Source organism: Mchenga conophoros, linkage group LG3 (genome assembly GCF_057382185.1).
Source record: "Mchenga conophoros isolate Kocher_MC1m ecotype Shallow Benthic linkage group LG3, M_conophoros_male_GT1.1, whole genome shotgun sequence".
Classification (NCBI taxonomy): Eukaryota; Metazoa; Chordata; class Actinopteri; order Cichliformes; family Cichlidae; genus Mchenga; species Mchenga conophoros.
This window is the reverse complement of record NC_140528.1, coordinates 36,628,895-36,646,217: the sequence shown is the minus strand read 5'-3', so window position 1 is coordinate 36,646,217 and position 17,323 is coordinate 36,628,895. Positions and strand designations below refer to the sequence as shown.

The 17,323-nt window shown below is 40.9% G+C and overlaps 3 protein-coding genes across 3 annotated transcripts in view; all 3 read left to right on the top strand.

Moving 5' to 3' along the window:
• The window catches only part of LOC146578426 (T-cell surface protein tactile-like), a 553,052-nt gene that overhangs the window by 220,190 nt on the left and 315,539 nt on the right, over positions 1-17,323 (top strand). The window lies entirely within an intron of this gene.
• On the top strand, positions 3,850-6,176 carry LOC146578453 (P2Y purinoceptor 14-like). Its single transcript, XM_085268752.1, has 4 exons — positions 3,850-3,911; positions 4,868-4,982; positions 5,087-5,346; positions 5,526-6,176. The coding sequence occupies exons 2-4, from the start codon at positions 4,878-4,880 to the stop codon at positions 6,142-6,144; spliced, it is 984 nt and encodes a 327-aa protein (XP_085124878.1). The 5' UTR covers positions 3,850-3,911; positions 4,868-4,877; the 3' UTR covers positions 6,145-6,176.
• On the top strand, positions 13,082-15,977 carry LOC146578452 (P2Y purinoceptor 14-like). The gene is made up of 4 exons (XM_085268747.1): positions 13,082-13,186; positions 13,286-13,545; positions 14,429-14,575; positions 15,464-15,977. Exons 1-4 carry the CDS (start codon positions 13,082-13,084, stop codon positions 15,975-15,977), a joined length of 1,026 nt encoding a protein of 341 aa, XP_085124873.1.

Here is a 17,323-nt window from a genome sequence, read left to right as displayed (position 1 = left end):
TGCCCGACTAATATTGCACCAGCCCAGTAGAAATAAAAACAAAACCTGGCATAAAAAACAGTTTAAAAGGTGACCCTACTAAAACCAAAAAGCCAACAAAAAAGAGAAGGAGGAAAAAAAAAACAGTGACAAATTCACATGTGCAGCCTGCCCTGCAGGAGGCAGTACAATATAAATTAGATTATAGTGCATAAATATACCTTTTTTTTAATGTCAAATATATTAAGTTAACATACCTCCAGCAGACAACTGTGTTTGCTGCACACCTGGCTTATCTTGGCTTATCTTCTAAAATCACTACTAAAAACATAAAATACAATAAACATCAAATACATTTCAACAAATTAAAAAAAAAGCACTAAAAGAGAAACAGCCTTTACCTCGAACCTCTGCTGTAGAGGTTTAAAACAACAGCTGCCGGCAGAGCTCACGGGCGCGTCACTGCAACTCCCCCTGGCTTCTGTTCCGCGGCTGCTGAGTGAGCCCTCATCTGGGACTCTCCTCAGCTCTTTCTGGGACAGTGGCGCGGCTGCCCCTCTGTTGGTCTTCCTTTCTTTCTCCCCTTCTTTCCCCCAGTCAAGTCTGTCCCGTATTCAGCAAGTGAAAATAAAATAAACAATAAAGGGTGAATCAAATGGACCATTATGGCAAGGCTGGGATGGTCAATTTGGTAAAGTAAATCCGTTGGGCATCTTTCTTTGCCTTTAGACAACAATTCTGATGCAAAAGAGCCAAACGGGACAGGCAAAAAAGAAAAAAAAGAAAAAAAAGAGGTTTAAAACAACTGTTTGTGTAGCAGACAATCAAAACTTCTCAGGCTCTTCACCTACTCACACAACCATTGTTCACAGCAGCTAGAAAGTAGTGATGTGTCAGTCGCAAACGAATTGGCTCTTAGAGCCGGGTCTTTGACATGAAAGACGCGATCCAACTCCTTATCGCGAGCCTTGGTTTCCCCCCCCCCTTTCTCTCACCCTCTCTCTCACACCTTTTGCATGCGAGCCTTGTGCTTTGCACTGGGAAGAGGGGGGAGGGGCGGTAGTTACACTCGCAGTAGCACAGGAAGAGAGAGAAAGAGAGCCAGGGACAACAACATCACATTAGAAAGGTATAGTAATCATCCACAACTATTTTCAGGATTTTCAAGGATTCAGAAAGTTTATTCATGCAGGTCCATATGACAGAGAATATGCATGTTCTTTTTGTTTTCATATTTTAATTTATATTTAATTGTGTTGTGGTTTGTAGTGTTTTGTGTTGTTTCACTTTAAATTTGTTTAAAAGCAAAAAGCTGAAAATTTAAATAGTTAAAGTTGAACTGTGACTAGTTGGTTTTTGTATTATATGATTTATTTATTACATTTTATGTGGAGTGAATGAATAAAAGTATATTTACGGTGGCCCCTACAGACAAAGCACGCACAAACTCCAAAACACATACAAAAGACAACAGAAGTGCTCCAGGATGCTGGGCGCAATGATGAGCGTTTGTTACCTAGTGGCTACACAAGCCAGCAAGTATCAACGACCGGATTTGGTGTGTGGTAGTAACAGGTAAATGAACATTTTTTTTTTATTATTTAAATATATATGAGTGCTTGTGTATAAATACACAAACAATACACATATGCTTTCAATTGTGTTCTAGTAGCTCTGCTTTGGAAGTTCAGTTAACTCTAGGAATGTGTTTTGAAGTTTGTACGTGCTTTGTCTCTAGGGGCCACCACATATATTTATATATAAACATATATAAACAAAACCACTTTTTTTTACATTAGTAATTCCTTTTGTGCATAATTTTATATTATAGTTAATAATAAATTTATTAAAGCAACAAAACAACCTGAAGAGCCGGTTCTCTAAAAAGAGCCGGAAATCCCATCACTACTAGTCAGTAGAAATGAAGAGCACCTGCTGCTACTTCCTCTTTTATACCCTCCATTGGGTCCCCTGGGTCCTAAAGCCTTCCCCATTACATTTGGTAAATCGGCTAACTCAGAGACTGAATATTTGGGCTTAATCTACATAATTTATAGTGACTCAGTCTCCAGTTTACACCTGACATTATCTCCAGTACTTGTAGTGTTTCTGAACCAGCAAATCAGGTTATACTCCCTGTGTTCTGTCTGACCCAGTCAATGTGGATGTTCAAGAAGCTGCGCAGTGTTTGCGAGCTGGCTAATGCTACACTTCCTGTGACTGAGCATGAGTTGTCTCACCCTGCGTTATCTGAGTTGGTGTCCACAGTAAATGTTTGCAAGCCTGGTAAAACCCCTGAGTCAACTGTGTTTGAATCTGCTAATTTAAGGATGAGACTCAGTCATGGGGACTCTCTAATCCATAAACCAAATATCCATGAAGCTAATCTTCCTGTGTTTTGCACTCCACAGAGGCAAAGCCTGCAACTGTATAAGTGTTTTTTTTTTTCTAAAGCCATCCCTGTACCATCTCCTCTGCCTGTTCCTGCTCTGAGGGTGGCTATGGTCCAGCACATCCTGCACCCTCACTGTCCTGCACATCCTGTGCCTGCCAAGCACCCTGAGCCGCTGGCCCCGCTGGCCCCACGGTCGGCCTCCAGACCAGCTCCATTGCTGCTGCTGGCCCCGTTTTGGTGCATCTCAGACACCTTTATCTGAAAGTCACTGGGTGTAGTCAATCAGTAATTAAACTCAGGTAACCCCTGAAGACTACTGCATTGCCACTGCAAGGTGACAAGTAAATTGGTCGACTGCTTGTCCAGTGAGAGCAGCAAACTCCAGGAAAGACCAATGAATGAATCAATGAGCACAGGAGACCAGTTCAATTATAGCAGAGAGAGGAACCACCAGTAATCAACCTGCAATGTAGTACCTAACACCAACAGAACGAGGAAGAGATAATATACAGGGTGACACTGTGAGCTGATCGGCCACAGTAGCAAAATAGCAACAGTAACACTGATGCTGTCTATGTGGGCGTGTGTATGTATTGATTTAACTCTCATATAGATCTTCATGAAGACTGACATCTATGACACTGACTTTAAATCTCACCCAAAAGCCAGAGGGGCCTCTGCCACTGCTGTGCCAGCAACATCCTGCAAAATGTGTGTTTTAGTAAAAAAAGACAGATATAAGGATGAAGATGAAGATGAAGATGGGGCTGGTGTGGGTGGTTTAGATGGCTGACTGATGCAGTTAAAATAGAAGATAACATCAAACTGTTATGGTCTGGAGTTTAGTGACTCCGTGGTTATGTTTGTGTTTATTAATATTCACAATTTTAACTTGTTTCCTGGTTATTTGTTAATTATTTCCAGTGTTTAGGTGTTCTCTCTGCATCTCTTGTGTTTCTTGTGTTGTGTCTAGTGTCCCTGGTTTGATGTTTGTGCTTACTCTGCTTTTACTGTGTCTCCCTCCCATTTCCTCATTTTCCCTTTGTGCATATTTATTATGTGCGTTTACCTCTGTTCTTCGTCTCCATCTGTGTTTCCTTCATGTTTCATGTCTCAGGCTCCATGTTCTTGCTTCAGGTTTTAGTTATGGTTTCTTTGTTCGATATGTTCTTTAGTTTAGCTTTTCCTTCGTGTTGTCAGTTCCCCGTTTACTTTGTAGTGTTGTGTCAAGCCAATAATAAACGCTCGCTTTCTTTAACATATGCCTTCACACCATCTTGTGTGTGCTTGGGTCCTCATTCTCATCATGAGGTCATCTGAGAAAAATGGCATATATCACAACTGATCAGAAAATTGCATGCCTGTATTAGAAACATGTTGGCCCTATTTAGCAGGGAAGACAAGCAGGAAATAAGTCAGAGTGCCTGTTAGTGGTGTGATCACTATGTGTTTCCTGATGTGCAGCAATACTGTTAAACCAGATGGGCATAACTACTCAAGCAGCTTTTCTTGCTCACTGAAAACTGCAGAAACAGAGGTGAGTCTTGCTGGTTGATCATCCTTAAATTGTTTGTACTTGTACATATTTCATGCTTAGCTTAAAAGATCACTTTTAGCGACTACTGACACCCGGAATAGAAATACTCTACACAGCTGCATCAGCATTACAAGTGGCCTCTGCCAATGTGTAAAATTAAAATCTAAGATCTAATAAACTAATATTTGGTATTTCGTGAGGAAATCACAGATGAGAAACAGCGACTGGTTTCACTTTCCTCTTGTTGGCATGCTTTCTGCTGATCATAAATATTTGGATACAACTTTTGTTTACACTTCTGGGTGAAACACAAATGAAATGCCAGCATGAAACTTTGTCCAACATATGTGACTACTTAACACCTCCTTGCTCCGATTCCATATGTGAAAGTATCATCTGTATAGACACGCTTTATATATCATCACACAGACTGTGCAGCAATCCCATGTTACAAGCTCTTGTTAAGAAGAACATGTTGTAGACCTGGACATATGCAGACAGGATTATAACCAGTTATATGTTGTTATACATGATACCTTGTAATGCTCAGAGTAAAGAATTGTCTTGGTCCATGTTGAAATGATTGTTACGATTAGACTCGTGAGAGGAAGTGATTCATTTTTGCTTCCATAAATATAAACTGTACATGAAAGATGGCATCACTAATGATTTCTATACGTGCATGTTAAGCTCTCAACTTTGCTTTTAATGCTGCAAGACTGTAGGGTGCATCATATAGAAACCAACTTGAGACAACTGTTGTGAACTGAATTTAGTCAAACTGTCAGCAAACTCCCCCAGAAAGCTCCATGTATTAACATTACTGTCTTAAAAAGAGATGCAGTAGAGCTCAAAAGAATATTTAAAATTAGTTTGACTTTGTTTTGTTTAACAATAAAATTAGACTATGATGGTAAATCCATTCAAAGAGAGAATAAAGTGGATTTGTTTTTCAGCTGAAGAAGCATGGCTGACTCAAAAAACATGACTTCATCTTTCAACCAGACCTGTGATCCAGTTGTCCCATCACTCAACACTTTCTTTGTACTGGTCTACAGTCTGGTGTTTCTGGTAAGTTTCTAATCTTCAGTGCTGTGCTAGAAATTGCTTTAAGGTTCTCAAAGGACTGTATGTACCAAGGTTCTCTTCTCCTCCCCCTCTCTTTGTCTCTTCAGGTAGGTTTACTCCTCAATGGCTTCATCCTAAAGTTTTACATTGGTCAAGCTCAGCAGCAGGCATCCAGCAGCTTGATGGTCTACCTGAAGAACCTGACAGCTGCTGACTTCCTGCTCTGCCTCTCTCTGCCACTGCGCATCGCCCACTATGGTAGCAAGTCACTCATCATTCGAAGGCTCTACTGCAGCTTTGGAGCGTCTGCCCTCTTCCTGAACATGTACGCCAGCATCTTATTCATGTGTTATATCGCTGCCAACAGGTAAAGGACCTCTACTGATTTCCCACTACAGTTCATGACAGTGTTAATGAATAAAAACCCTGCATTCCTGATGAATGTGTAAACATATCATTTTAACTTGATAATGACCTTTGCAAATTTGGTACCACTGTGACTGATTCGTGAAGTTATCTACTGTCTCCTCTGTCTTCTCTCTTCAGGTATCTGAAGATCGTCCATCCTTCAGGAACTCATGTCCTGCAGTCACTGCGAACTGCACACATCATCTCCATGGTCACCTGGGTTTGTCTCCTGGCTCCATCAATTACATACGCCATCGTCTTTTTCATCACCCAGAAACCTCTGATGTTTACCCCCAGCCACTGTGGGGCCCTCTTTAGTGTATCGATCAGCCTGTTCTTCAAAATCCTCCACACCCTCTGGACCATCATCTTCCTGTTGGTCTTCATATCCCTGGTCTTCTTTTACTACAGCACCTCCCGCAGGGTGCTGCAGGCACAGCAGAGGCAGCTGACCTCCTCCAATGCTGAGAAGCTGGTGAAGTCTCGCAGGAACATGTTGGTGCTGGTCACCATCTTCTGTGTTTGTTTCGTGCCCTATAATCTGGTTCGTCTTCCTGCCACTTTTCTGTGGACCAGTTGCTCTGCAGGTCCAGTATTGTTCTACTTGGAGGAGGTGGCCATCATGCTGTCAGTTTTCAACATCTGTCTGGACCCTGTTGTTTACTTTTTCCTCTGTAAGACTTTTCGAGCTCAGGTGAGAAGGATGTCCAGGAGAGTCGATGATCCAAACGAACAAGCAAACAGACCAGAAGAGTGAGAGCAGCAACAGCAACAAGTAAAGAAAAGAGCTCAGACATCAACTCAAGTTCAGTGAAACCAGTGTCAGGGATTCCAGGTCCTCATGAACCACAGGAGTTTGTACTGAGCTCAGCACAAAACCACTCCCACACAAACAACATCAGTGTTCATGTGTCAGCTTTTTTCTATACAGCTTTTAGGGTGTTCTCATATCCTGCTGATGTAACACAAAATCAAAAATATTTTTTCTCATTCAAATTACGTCAATTAAATCTGATCAAGTGCACTTTTCATCATCATCACTATGTAATAATCGAGAGATGCAGCACAGTTTCATCAGTTGGGAAGACCTAATTCTCATCTGAGGGTCGGAGAAAAGAAACTATTTAATCTGATGGTCTCAAAATCAGAGGTTAAAAAGAGAAGCTGTTTTAGAGCATAAAAAACAGGTTTAAATAATCCAATCATTTTACATTTCAAACTCAGCTTTTACAGAAATCATCATAAAATTAAAGCCGATTCATTTTAAATATTACAATTTTTACTTTAATTTTTAATTCTTGTTTCTTGTCATAAATACAATTTTGCAACCACCCAGACTTTTCAGGCACGACTTAATTCTGTTTACACCTCTGGATCCACAGTCAGCCCTGAACAATATGGCCGCTGCGCTCACACATTATTCTAACAGCAGCAGTCACCACTGTGACTACACTGAAGAGGACATAAGCTGTGGCCTCTACATGTCAGCCTCCACCAACCAGATTCAAAGTTCAAACTAAGAGTCTTGAGTGAGCTCATGATCTAATCAGTCCTCACGGGACAGTTAATATCTGTATAAAACTCTTTAACTTCACTTTATTAGTTACATAGATGGAACAACAGTAATGCATTAGAGCGTCTATTTATATGTTTGTATGATGTGCACGTATAACCACAGCAGCTACTTCCTGCTCCTGCTACAGCAAGATTTCTCATCACAGAGCTAATAATAAAGTGTATCTAGTGTTACAAAGTGTGTGTCTGTTTGGTACCTTGTGTTTTAATATCTGTTGTTATTTATGAACAGGAAAGATGACCATAGAGCTGCAGGAACCTGGTGACACTTACTAACATTTAGGTTTTTAAATGATGCTTCATGCGGCATCTGTGCTGTATTATCTCAGCCAGGGTTTTATTCACATAAATAAACAAAGCAAAACAAAATTAAACCTCATCTGAAAAATATCAGCTAAAATAAATACAGTGGCTGAAGCAGCCCAACACAGAAATGACCAGAAATCACACTGCATGTATCTAATAACCTGAGCTGGTGTATTTTAGTGTGGACATGTACTGACTTTTTCTGTGGATCATATTTAGGCTACTTTGTGGTATCACTCTACTAAATGCTCACGCTAAGAGATCTTTTTATCTTTATCATCATACGATCTGTAACGACGCTCAGTTTGAGCTCAGGGAGTGGTTTGAAAGTCTAAGACCTCGGAGCGTCATGAAGGAGGCCAGAGTTCTCAGCCTTCCTGTGGTTTGCAGATTTTTTTGTTAGTGGCTGCTGTTTAAGTGAAGAACTTTTCGAACTGCTGATTAAAATTATTTTTAAATTTACTATGTAATATCTTTGGCCTTACACTTTAACACAAAACAAGACATATGCATTTGTTATCTTTTGAAATCAATAGTATGTGAGTGTGTGACCGATGCTTATGAAAATCCACATACCCACCCATTCATTGATTTGTTCCTCCAACATTAAACACGTCCATTAACCAGATGTGAGCTGAGGAGTCATAGGATAAGTTCTGAAGATAAATAGATCATCTCAGCTAAACTGGCAAAGAGGTTTACTTCCTGCAACCTTGAGAGATCTCCGCTCATCCTCCCTCATTTATAAAACAGTCTGCACCGCCTATAGAAACATAGAGAAAACCTGGACTGGAACACTGGTCTGACTGGAGTCAACACTCGACCGAGTAAAAGAAAAAAGAAGAAGAGAAATGGCTTGATGTATATAAATAAATATATAAATAAATATTATATATATATATATATATATATATATATATATATATATATATATATATATATATATATATATATGTATATATATATATATATATATATATATATATTAGGGGTGCAACGATACACGAAATTCACAATTCGGTTCGGTTCGATACTTTGGTGTCACGGTTCGATATTTTTTCGATACAAAATAAAATGTTCATGCCTTTTTAATTTGTCATTTATTAAAATTATAAATATATATTTTAACTCAAAAGTACAGTTTTTAAATTTAACCCTAACCCTTGTGCGTGTTTTTTATTTTGACAGCGAATGCGCACCTGCGGACCACTTATGTGCAGCCCTGGTTATTTAGCTCATTATATCTCAGCCACAGAAATTCTTTTGTCCATGAAACCATAAAGCTGCACTTTCTTTTTGCCTTATAGTCTGATTTGTCATAACTTTTCCGTTTTGCGGTAAGCTTTTCTTTGGCTGTCACTTCTTCACCCTGACCTGTCTTATTTGGCTCAGCAAAACTGAAATAATATAAAATATATATCATATGTCCTGCTGCTTTTACACATGCACTCACATAAGCTCAGCGATTCTCTGCACGATCAACCTCTCACATGTTTAAGCTGCGGGAGATTTCACTTGTCATGTTTGCATAGTAAGCTAACGATTAATAAGACAATTTCAGAGGAATTGGTGCACAAATTATCATCACTCACCAATCAGTGCTGTCGCTCTCTATACACAGTTCACGCGATTGCAAAGTGAAAGCAAAAAACAAGCGCAAATTCAAACACGATTTCAATATGTCACATATTGACAGTGGCTCACCGATGCCAATGACATAATTACCCAGCTACATTTCTGAAAGAATGCAAAAGCATTGACATATATTTTTCCTTCCTACAATAGCCCGACGGGCAGGGAAGAGATAGATTTTGGTACCCCTACTGGAAAAATCGCTAGCTCCGGGACGTCGGGCTAGCGATATTGCGAGCCCTGTATCTGATTGAGGAATCACTCATCTTTGGAAAAGAGAGTTTATTACAGAGAAATGGCTCTTTCCAAAATAAAAGCTATACTATCCGCTTCTTCTGGGCTATATTCTCAGCAGCATATTAAACATATCAGGTCTCCATAAGGAGAATCCTGTGCTAACAGCTGTCTAAATGACTCGGGTAAAGTTTGTAGCATGCATGCTTGTTGTTTTTGTCTTTGCACTAGGATGATGTCGGCGTAAATGTGCAGTCATATTCGTTGTGTTCCCATTAGTGCTTTCAGGTTAACCTCGTTAAAATGACCTTAATAACTGTTCTGTCTACCAGTAGCTGGTGTTTTGCGCCTCTGGTATTCTTGCCAATTCCTTTCTGTGTCCCGCTCATGTATTGACCCATGAGCCTGTTCATCTTAGCCAATATGATGCCTGACAGGAGCTTCCATGTAGTACTGAGGCAGGTTATTGGTCGGTAGTTGGAGGGGACCGGTCCCTTCTTGGGGTCCTTGGGGATCAGGACCATCCGACCTTCGGTTAGCCATTCCGGGTGTCTCTCATTAACTAGCAGCTGGTTCATTTGTGCTGCCAGACGCTCGTGGACTGCAGTCAGCTTCTTTAGCCAGTAGGCGTGAACCATGTCAGGCCCTGGTGCTGTCCAACTCTTCATACTGGAGACCCTTTCTTGGATATCTGCCACTGTGATGGTTACTGGACCCTGTTCAGGGAGGTCGCTGTGGTCTGCCCTCAGATCCTCTAGCCACTGAGCATTGCAGTTATGGGTTGCGTCCTTCTCCCATATGCTCTTCCAGTATTGCTCCGTCTCCAGCCTTGGTGGTGCTGTTCTCTTATTATTGTTCCCTTGCCACTGAGAGTACACCTTTGCTGGTTCTGTGGAGAACAGCTGGTTTATTCTCCTGCCTTCTATCTCTCTGGTGTACCTCCTCAAGCGGCTGGCCAAGGCTGTGAGTCTTTGCTTGGCAGTTTCCAAGGTCTCAGGTATGGACAGCTTGCTGTATTTCTTATGCACCTTCTTTGTCGCACCTTTCTGCAACTCCGTTAGTTGGCTAACCTCCCTCCGTGCCACTTTGATCTTGCCCTCTAGCCTCCTTCTCCATGGAGGGTACTGCCCCTTGTGGCTGTTCAACTTGTAGCCAAGCATCTCACTGATCACTGCTGCCGTATCGTAGATCAGCTTGTTAGTGTCGGTAATCGTGGTTGTAGGTATTGTCCGTAGTGCTGCATTAACATCATCTAGCAGACCTTCTGAGGGTACTTCACGTAATCTTGGTAACCGGCTACGGGGGATCCAGGTTTCATCGTATTTGATCGGAGCTGGCTTGGCCCTGGCTTATCGAAGAATTAAGAAAGCAGAGCCGGCTGTTCAAACCCCCACAAGGCTGCCCGCTGGGATTGAAACGATGGGACGAAGCGTGAGTTTCTCAAAATGGGCTCATTGAGTGCAGCATGGATAAGATCTTGGAGAAGCTTACGGCTGCTGTGAATACTCAGAATAAGAACTCTGAGCGAAAACTGATCACATCTTGGAGAAGCTCACTGCGGTCGTGAGTTCTCAGAATCTGCTCTTTGAGCATAAGAATGACAACATCACGGAGCGTAAGCTTCCTGGGTACCACCATCACCCAGGACCTGAAGTGGGAGCCCACCATCACCTCCGTCATCAAGAAAGCCCAGCAGAGGATGTACTTCCTGAGGCAGCTGAAGAAATTCAACCTGCCAACACGGACGATGATGCAGTTCTACACTGCAATCATCGAGTCCATCCTCACCTCCTCCATCACCGTGTGGTACGCTGGAGCCACTATCAGGGACAAACAGAGACTGCAGCGTGTTGTGCGCTCTGCCGAGAAGGTGATTGGCTGCAGACTCCCATCTCTGCAGGACCTGTACACCTCCAGGACACTGGGGCGTGCAGCTATTTATGACAATATGTTTGCACTGAAGCACCGCAGCAATTTCCTAATGTTGTAAACCTGCTCAACATTTGGCAATAAACCCCTTTCTGATTCTGATTCTGATTCTGATTCTGATAACATCATGGAGAAGCTCACGGCTCTCCAACGGGAGATTATAAATATATATAATATATATAATATATATGTAATATATATAATACGCCTTGAGGTGACTGTATGTCAGGACTGCATGTTTTGTCTGTTTTTGTATTTTTGCATGTTGTGTATGTAAAACCACAGCAACTCCTTCCTCCACCGATTTCCACTGATATGACATCGTGACATTTCACAGCACAAAGCTAATAAGAGTGTGTATCGACTTTGACAAAGTGTGAATCTCTTTATACCTTGTAGGTTTTTTTTTAATACCTCAAGGGAAATTAGAACACGCTAATACTCTGAACAGTAACAGCAATGCTATAACCTGCAGTGACATTCTGAAAATTGTCTTTTGCAATGACATCTGGACATCATACTTTATTACCAGACTGACAGCATGCCCAAAGTGATCCCTGCCTCTCTCCTATTGCAAAACAAAAGCCAAACTGCAAGCCTAGTTGGATAAGTGGTCAGAAAAAATAAGAAAAGGTATGCAAGCCAATAGATAGGATCTTAAATCCTCAGAATGTAACTAAACAACTCAAAGAAAGCTTAGAGTAACAATTGAAAGAAAATGATGTATTTTCCGAACTTTTTCTCTCATGTGGCAAAATGTAAACTGCTGTTCAAAACATTTAGTGTTAAAATCATACATACACAACCAGCTGCTGAGCCTGCACCTGATGAACATGCCTGTTTTATAATCAGAGATGGTGAGAGCTGCTGTCCCCTGACTGTGCTTTCATAGTAAGTTAGTAACTCATAGCACAGCGGTGAAAGCTGAGGCAGCAGAGCACCTCGCATGCTGCTCTTCCATCAGTTTCCATCAGCTGGTGCAGCTGGTTTTGATGAGCAGGATGACTAAAACATTTCAATATAACATCAAAGAGCAGCAAAGAAGGAATTTAGTACTAATCCCCAAGCCTTTAGAAAGAATATGCAGTACAGATAAATCAAAGATCCACACCCCCCAAAAGTTCAGATCAAATACAGATTTTCATGGAGGTGGAAATACTCTGTGCTGCTGCTTTGCTTCCAGATTGCATGTGTTTAACTTTACATCTTATTGAAAAGTTATTGCTATAAGTTATAAGTAAAAGTGCAGACACGTGACTGATCAGAAAAAGACGTGTTTGTTTCCTGTGGATACAAAGCTGTAAACACAGAGAGGAAATGGTTGCATGTTAGAAGTGTGATCACTGTGTGTTTCATGATCTGCAAGAATATCGTTAGACTGTGAGGACATACAAGCAGCTTTTCCTGCTCACTGAAATCTGCAGAAATACAGGTGAGTCTTGCTAGTTGCTCTGTGCACACAGGTGTTTCTTCCAAAAACTTCACGTACAGTTATCTGAACAGCTGAACTAAAAGCTCTGCTCATATGTTCTGAGGAAAGATGTACAAAACTTTTTAACAGCTGAACTGCAGTATTATAAAAACATGAGTGCTACAGACAATCTGAAACTGAACATTTGATACTTCACACGATAATAATCATAGTTTCACATAAAAAATGTTCCTCATTTTCATTATCTGTGGTACCACATAAATATTCAACATTCGCTGTTTTCTTTATTTCTTCCCCATCAAAATACTTGGATATGACTTAATGTAAAATACAAATGTTTCCTTGATTTTCAGTGTAAGGCATGAAGATCTGAACCAGTGTGAAACTTGGTGCATTATATGTGACAGCTTAACACCTTGCTCACATTCAGATATCATCACAATTGGCACACTTCCATGTTACAATCTCTTTGTAAAACAACATGAGGAAGTGAATCCTTGGTCTTTGACTAACAGTAGACTCTATGAGCCAGATACTTTGAAAGACGGATCTCAATGAAAAGGATTAATTTTTCAGCTTCAGGAACATGGTTGACCCAAAAAACATGACTTCGCCTTTGAACGAGACCTGTGATCCTGTCGGCACATCGGTCAACCCTTTCTTTATGCTGGTCTACAGCCTGTTGTTTCTGGTAAGTTTCAAATCTTCAGATTGTGGACTGTTATTAATTTGACAAAAGATCTTTGTGCATGTGCTAAATTCCTGTTCTCCATGCTCCGTGTCTGTTCAGGTAGGTTTACTCCTCAATGGCTTGATCCTGAAGTTTTACTTTTGTGGAGCTCAGCAGCAGGCATCAAGCAGCTTGATGGTCTACATGAAGAACCTGACAGCTGCTGACTTCCTGCTCTGCCTCTCTCTGCCACTGCGCATCAGCCACTATGGTAGCACATCAGTCATCGTTTGGCAGCTCTACTGCAGCTTTGGAGCTTCTGCCCTCTTCCTCAACATGTACGCCAGAATCTTATTCATGTGTTATGTAGCTGCCAACAGGTAAGGAGCCTTTACTGCTATTGATTACAAAAAGTGTTAATGACCACAAACGCTGTGTCCCTGACTAAATTATCAATGTGTATGCACTGTTGCACCCAATGTGACCCTGTGTCCTGTATTGAGATTCACTGCCCGTTAAACTCTCTCTTGCATCACTTCCTCCAAGGAACAGACACATGTTGTATTTGGACAGGATTTAATGCAAAAAAGTGTGAAACTCAAATGACACAAAATACAGAAATGTCACATAAACTCAAGCTTAGATTTGAATTCTTTCTATTGACATATAAAACACATCATACTTTTCAAATCACTTTAATAATATCATATACCCTGTCTGATAATTGAACACAGGTAAGAAACTTACTCATATTGCCACTCAAAGGGATTTAATACAGTGGACGGCTTTAGATTGGAAGGAACAACCATGTCTTGCTTCACTCATGAGCAACTTCCTGTCACACTTCTAATGACTAACAGTTCCTGAAAGCAGCAACTCAGTGGTATTAGTTTCAGTATGGTAATCTCAGGCACTCTGTTGCAGCACCCCCGTGAGGATGAAGGTTGGCTGAGAAAACAGACAGTGAGTGTGATGGAGTTCAACAGAAAAGAAGCATTTATTCGGGCCATTTTTTAAATACTGTTTGTTTTTGTTTTCTTTAGTGTTTTCTATTTTTTTTTTTTTTTGTCTGTGTTATTTGCCAAGATTACTTTAATGATCCTAATATCACCGGAAAAGCACAGAGTTGATACTGTCAGGAACAGTTGGAATTTTTTCAATTGTGCCAGTGGTTGAAAGTTGTGGTAATTTGACCTAAAATGACAGATTTGGCTCCACTGTGACTGATTAGTTGAAGTTGGATGCTTTGTCTTCTCTATTCAGGTATCTGAAGATCGTCCGACCTTCAGGAACTCATGTCCTGCAGTCAGTACGAACTGCCAACATTGTCTCCATGGTCACCTGGATTTGTCTCCTGGCTCCATCAGTTACTTACGGCATCATGTTTTTAATCACCCAGAAACCTCTCAAATCAAATCAAATCAAATCAAATCACTTTTATTGTCACATCACATGTGCAGGCACACTGGCACAGCACATGCGAGTGAAATTCTTGTGTGCGAGCCCCACAAGCAACAGACAAACACAACAACACAAACGAGCAAAATACAAGAATGGCTACATCTGAAACTAATAAATATATGTACAATATATAATAGTGTATGCATTTCTGGATGTGTATACTAAATATTATCCTACGTGTGTGTGTGTGTGTGTGTGTGTGTGTGTGTGTGTGTGTGTGTGTGTGTGTGTGTGCGTGTGTGTGTGTGTATACACATTTTTACAAATTAAATAGTAAAAAAAAAAAAATAATAATAATAAATAAAATATATAAAAATATACAGAGTTGAATATGTGCAAAACAAGTGGCATTTATATACAGTGTGGAGTGCATAATGTTGAAGTTCCAGTAGTGAAGCTGAGGTGTCTATGACGTGTTCAGCAGTCTGATGGCCTGATGGAAAAAGCTGTCTCTCAGTCTGCTGGTACGGGACCGGATGCTGCAGAACCTCCTTCCTGATGGAAGCAGTCTGAACAGTTTATGGCTGGGGTGACTGGAGTCCTTGATGATCCTCCCCGCTTTCCTCAGGCAGCGCTTCCTGTAGATGTCTTGGATGGAGGGAAGCTCACCTCCAATTATCCGTTCAGAGCACCGCAGTACTCGCTGGAGAGCTTTGCAGTTGTAGGCGGTGCTGTTGCCATACCAGGTGGTGATGCATCCAGTGAGGATGCTCTCAATGGCACAGTGATAGAAGGTCCTGAGGATGCGGGGGCTCATGCCGAATCTTTTCAGTCTCCTGAGAAAGAAGAGGCGCTGCTGCGCCTTCTTCACTGTTTTGTTTGACCTCTACCTCTGACCTCTATCCCCAACCACTGTGAGCTCCTGTTTAGTGCATCAGTTAGTCTGATGTTAAAAATCATGCACACCTTCTCTGCTATCATCTTCCTGTTGGTGTCCATATCCCTGGTCTTCTTCTACTACAGCACCTCCGGCAGGGTGTTGCAGGCACAGCAGAGGCAGCTGGCCTCCTCTGGCTCTGAGAAGCTGGTGAAGTCTCGCAGGAACATGTTGGTGCTGGTCAGTATCTTCTGTGTTTGCTTTGTGCCCCATCACCTGTTTCGAGTTCTATTTGTTTTTCTGTTGAACACCTGCTCTGTGGATCCAGTGTTGTACTACCTGAAGGAGGCAGCCACCATGGTGTCAGTTTTCAACGTCTGTCTGGACCCTCTGGTTTACTTTTTCCTCTGTAAGACTTTTCGGGCCCAGGTGAGAAAGGCGTCCAGGAGGACCAACATACAACAAGCAAACACAGAGAGTCAGAGCACTGAGGAGAAACTGAGCATCATTAAGAGCAGCAAGTCAAACCAGTGAGCTGTAAGGAAAAAAAATCAAGTCATCACAAAGGCAGGACTAGATGTTATTCCGTTTTTCTTTTTGTTTTAAGGATCAAATGAGTAATCCCAATTCTTTATATAGCACAGGAGTTTCTGCTGAGCTGCAGTAAAAGGCTGAATCAGCCAAATTCCACCTATTAGTACAACATGTGATTTAACATGAATAAACTGAACCAGTCTATGATAAACATCATACAAACAATGCATGGTGTCAACACAGTACCCCATAAAAGCCAAAGCTGGCCACCCTGAGTTTCCCTCTACCAGGTGTCTGTTTCTGTAAAAAAATATTTTTGTACACACTATAGTTTAACACATTTTGCTGATATAAAGACTTGGCAAGAAGTAAGAAATAAAGTAGAAATGTGACAATTAAATATTTTCTGAGTTTTTACTTTTTACCCCTCAGTCACCTCAAACACACCAGCATTCATCTACAGGCAGTCCGATCATTGTTTATCTCATAATACCAGGTGAAACATTCACAGCTATTTCCTCTGAATGAAGTTGTAACTCTTTTTCACCAGTGGGTGGAGATGGGAGGTCTAATCTGCTGAAAATCAGTAACTGTTACAATATAGGATAGGATTCAACTTTATTGCCATTACACATGTATAAATGCAGGGTCATGAAATACAGTTTGCATCTAATCAGAAGTGCAAGAGTAGTAAGTGCAATAACACAAATGTACAGATGATCTGTATATGTTACACCCTGAAAAGGGGATAAGTCAATGACGACGCTCAGACACGATGCTTCTCTTTCAGCAGCTTCATTGCGAATGATTCAGAAATATAAACATACATACAAAAGTATTAAACATCCTAACAACGATGTACAGTCTCTGTTAGTTGTAAGACAATATACCTCAAGACTGTTTTCTTTCCTTTTCTATAAGTTACAGATTAAATTGAATGTAAGAATTTACAAAAACAGGTTATGAATCAATAGACAAACTTAGATCATTAAACTGAAATGTACAGAAAATAAACAAAATATTCATATAAAAACACTAATAGGCATTTGTCTCTTCATACAAAATAAACATGTTCTTCGTCCAGATCAAATGCAAAATGCACACAATGTATGTTTCATACACAGTCTGGCACGATAATGCTTCATGCTAGCCACCAACAGAGCGCTTAGCTTATCTTGCTGCTTATAGCTTATCCTAACATCACAGTTAAAACAGGTCATCTAAGTATTCCTAGTAACCTCTTGGTACATTTGGAAACACGGTCAGTACAACTCAACATACATATTTGTAAAGTCCAACAGCAGAATTGCACAATTATTACCTGAAAAGGGGATAAGTCAATGACG

What these genes read in the sequence shown, in the direction of transcription:
- LOC146578453 (XM_085268752.1), top strand. Translation starts at nt 4,878, where the DNA reads ATGGCTGACTCAAAAAACATGACTTCATCTTTCAACCAGACCTGTGAT. An exon ending in TCTACAGTCTGGTGTTTCTG is followed by an intron (nt 4,983 to 5,086) that starts GTAAGTTTCTAA and finishes TTGTCTCTTCAG; the next exon opens with GTAGGTTTACTCCTCAATGG. An exon ending in TGTTATATCGCTGCCAACAG is followed by an intron (nt 5,347 to 5,525) that starts GTAAAGGACCTC and finishes TTCTCTCTTCAG; the next exon opens with GTATCTGAAGATCGTCCATC.
- LOC146578452 (XM_085268747.1), top strand. Translation starts at nt 13,082, where the DNA reads ATGGTTGACCCAAAAAACATGACTTCGCCTTTGAACGAGACCTGTGAT. An exon ending in TCTACAGCCTGTTGTTTCTG is followed by an intron (nt 13,187 to 13,285) that starts GTAAGTTTCAAA and finishes GTGTCTGTTCAG; the next exon opens with GTAGGTTTACTCCTCAATGG. An exon ending in ATCACCCAGAAACCTCTCAA is followed by an intron (nt 14,576 to 15,463) that starts ATCAAATCAAAT and finishes TCTACCTCTGAC; the next exon opens with CTCTATCCCCAACCACTGTG.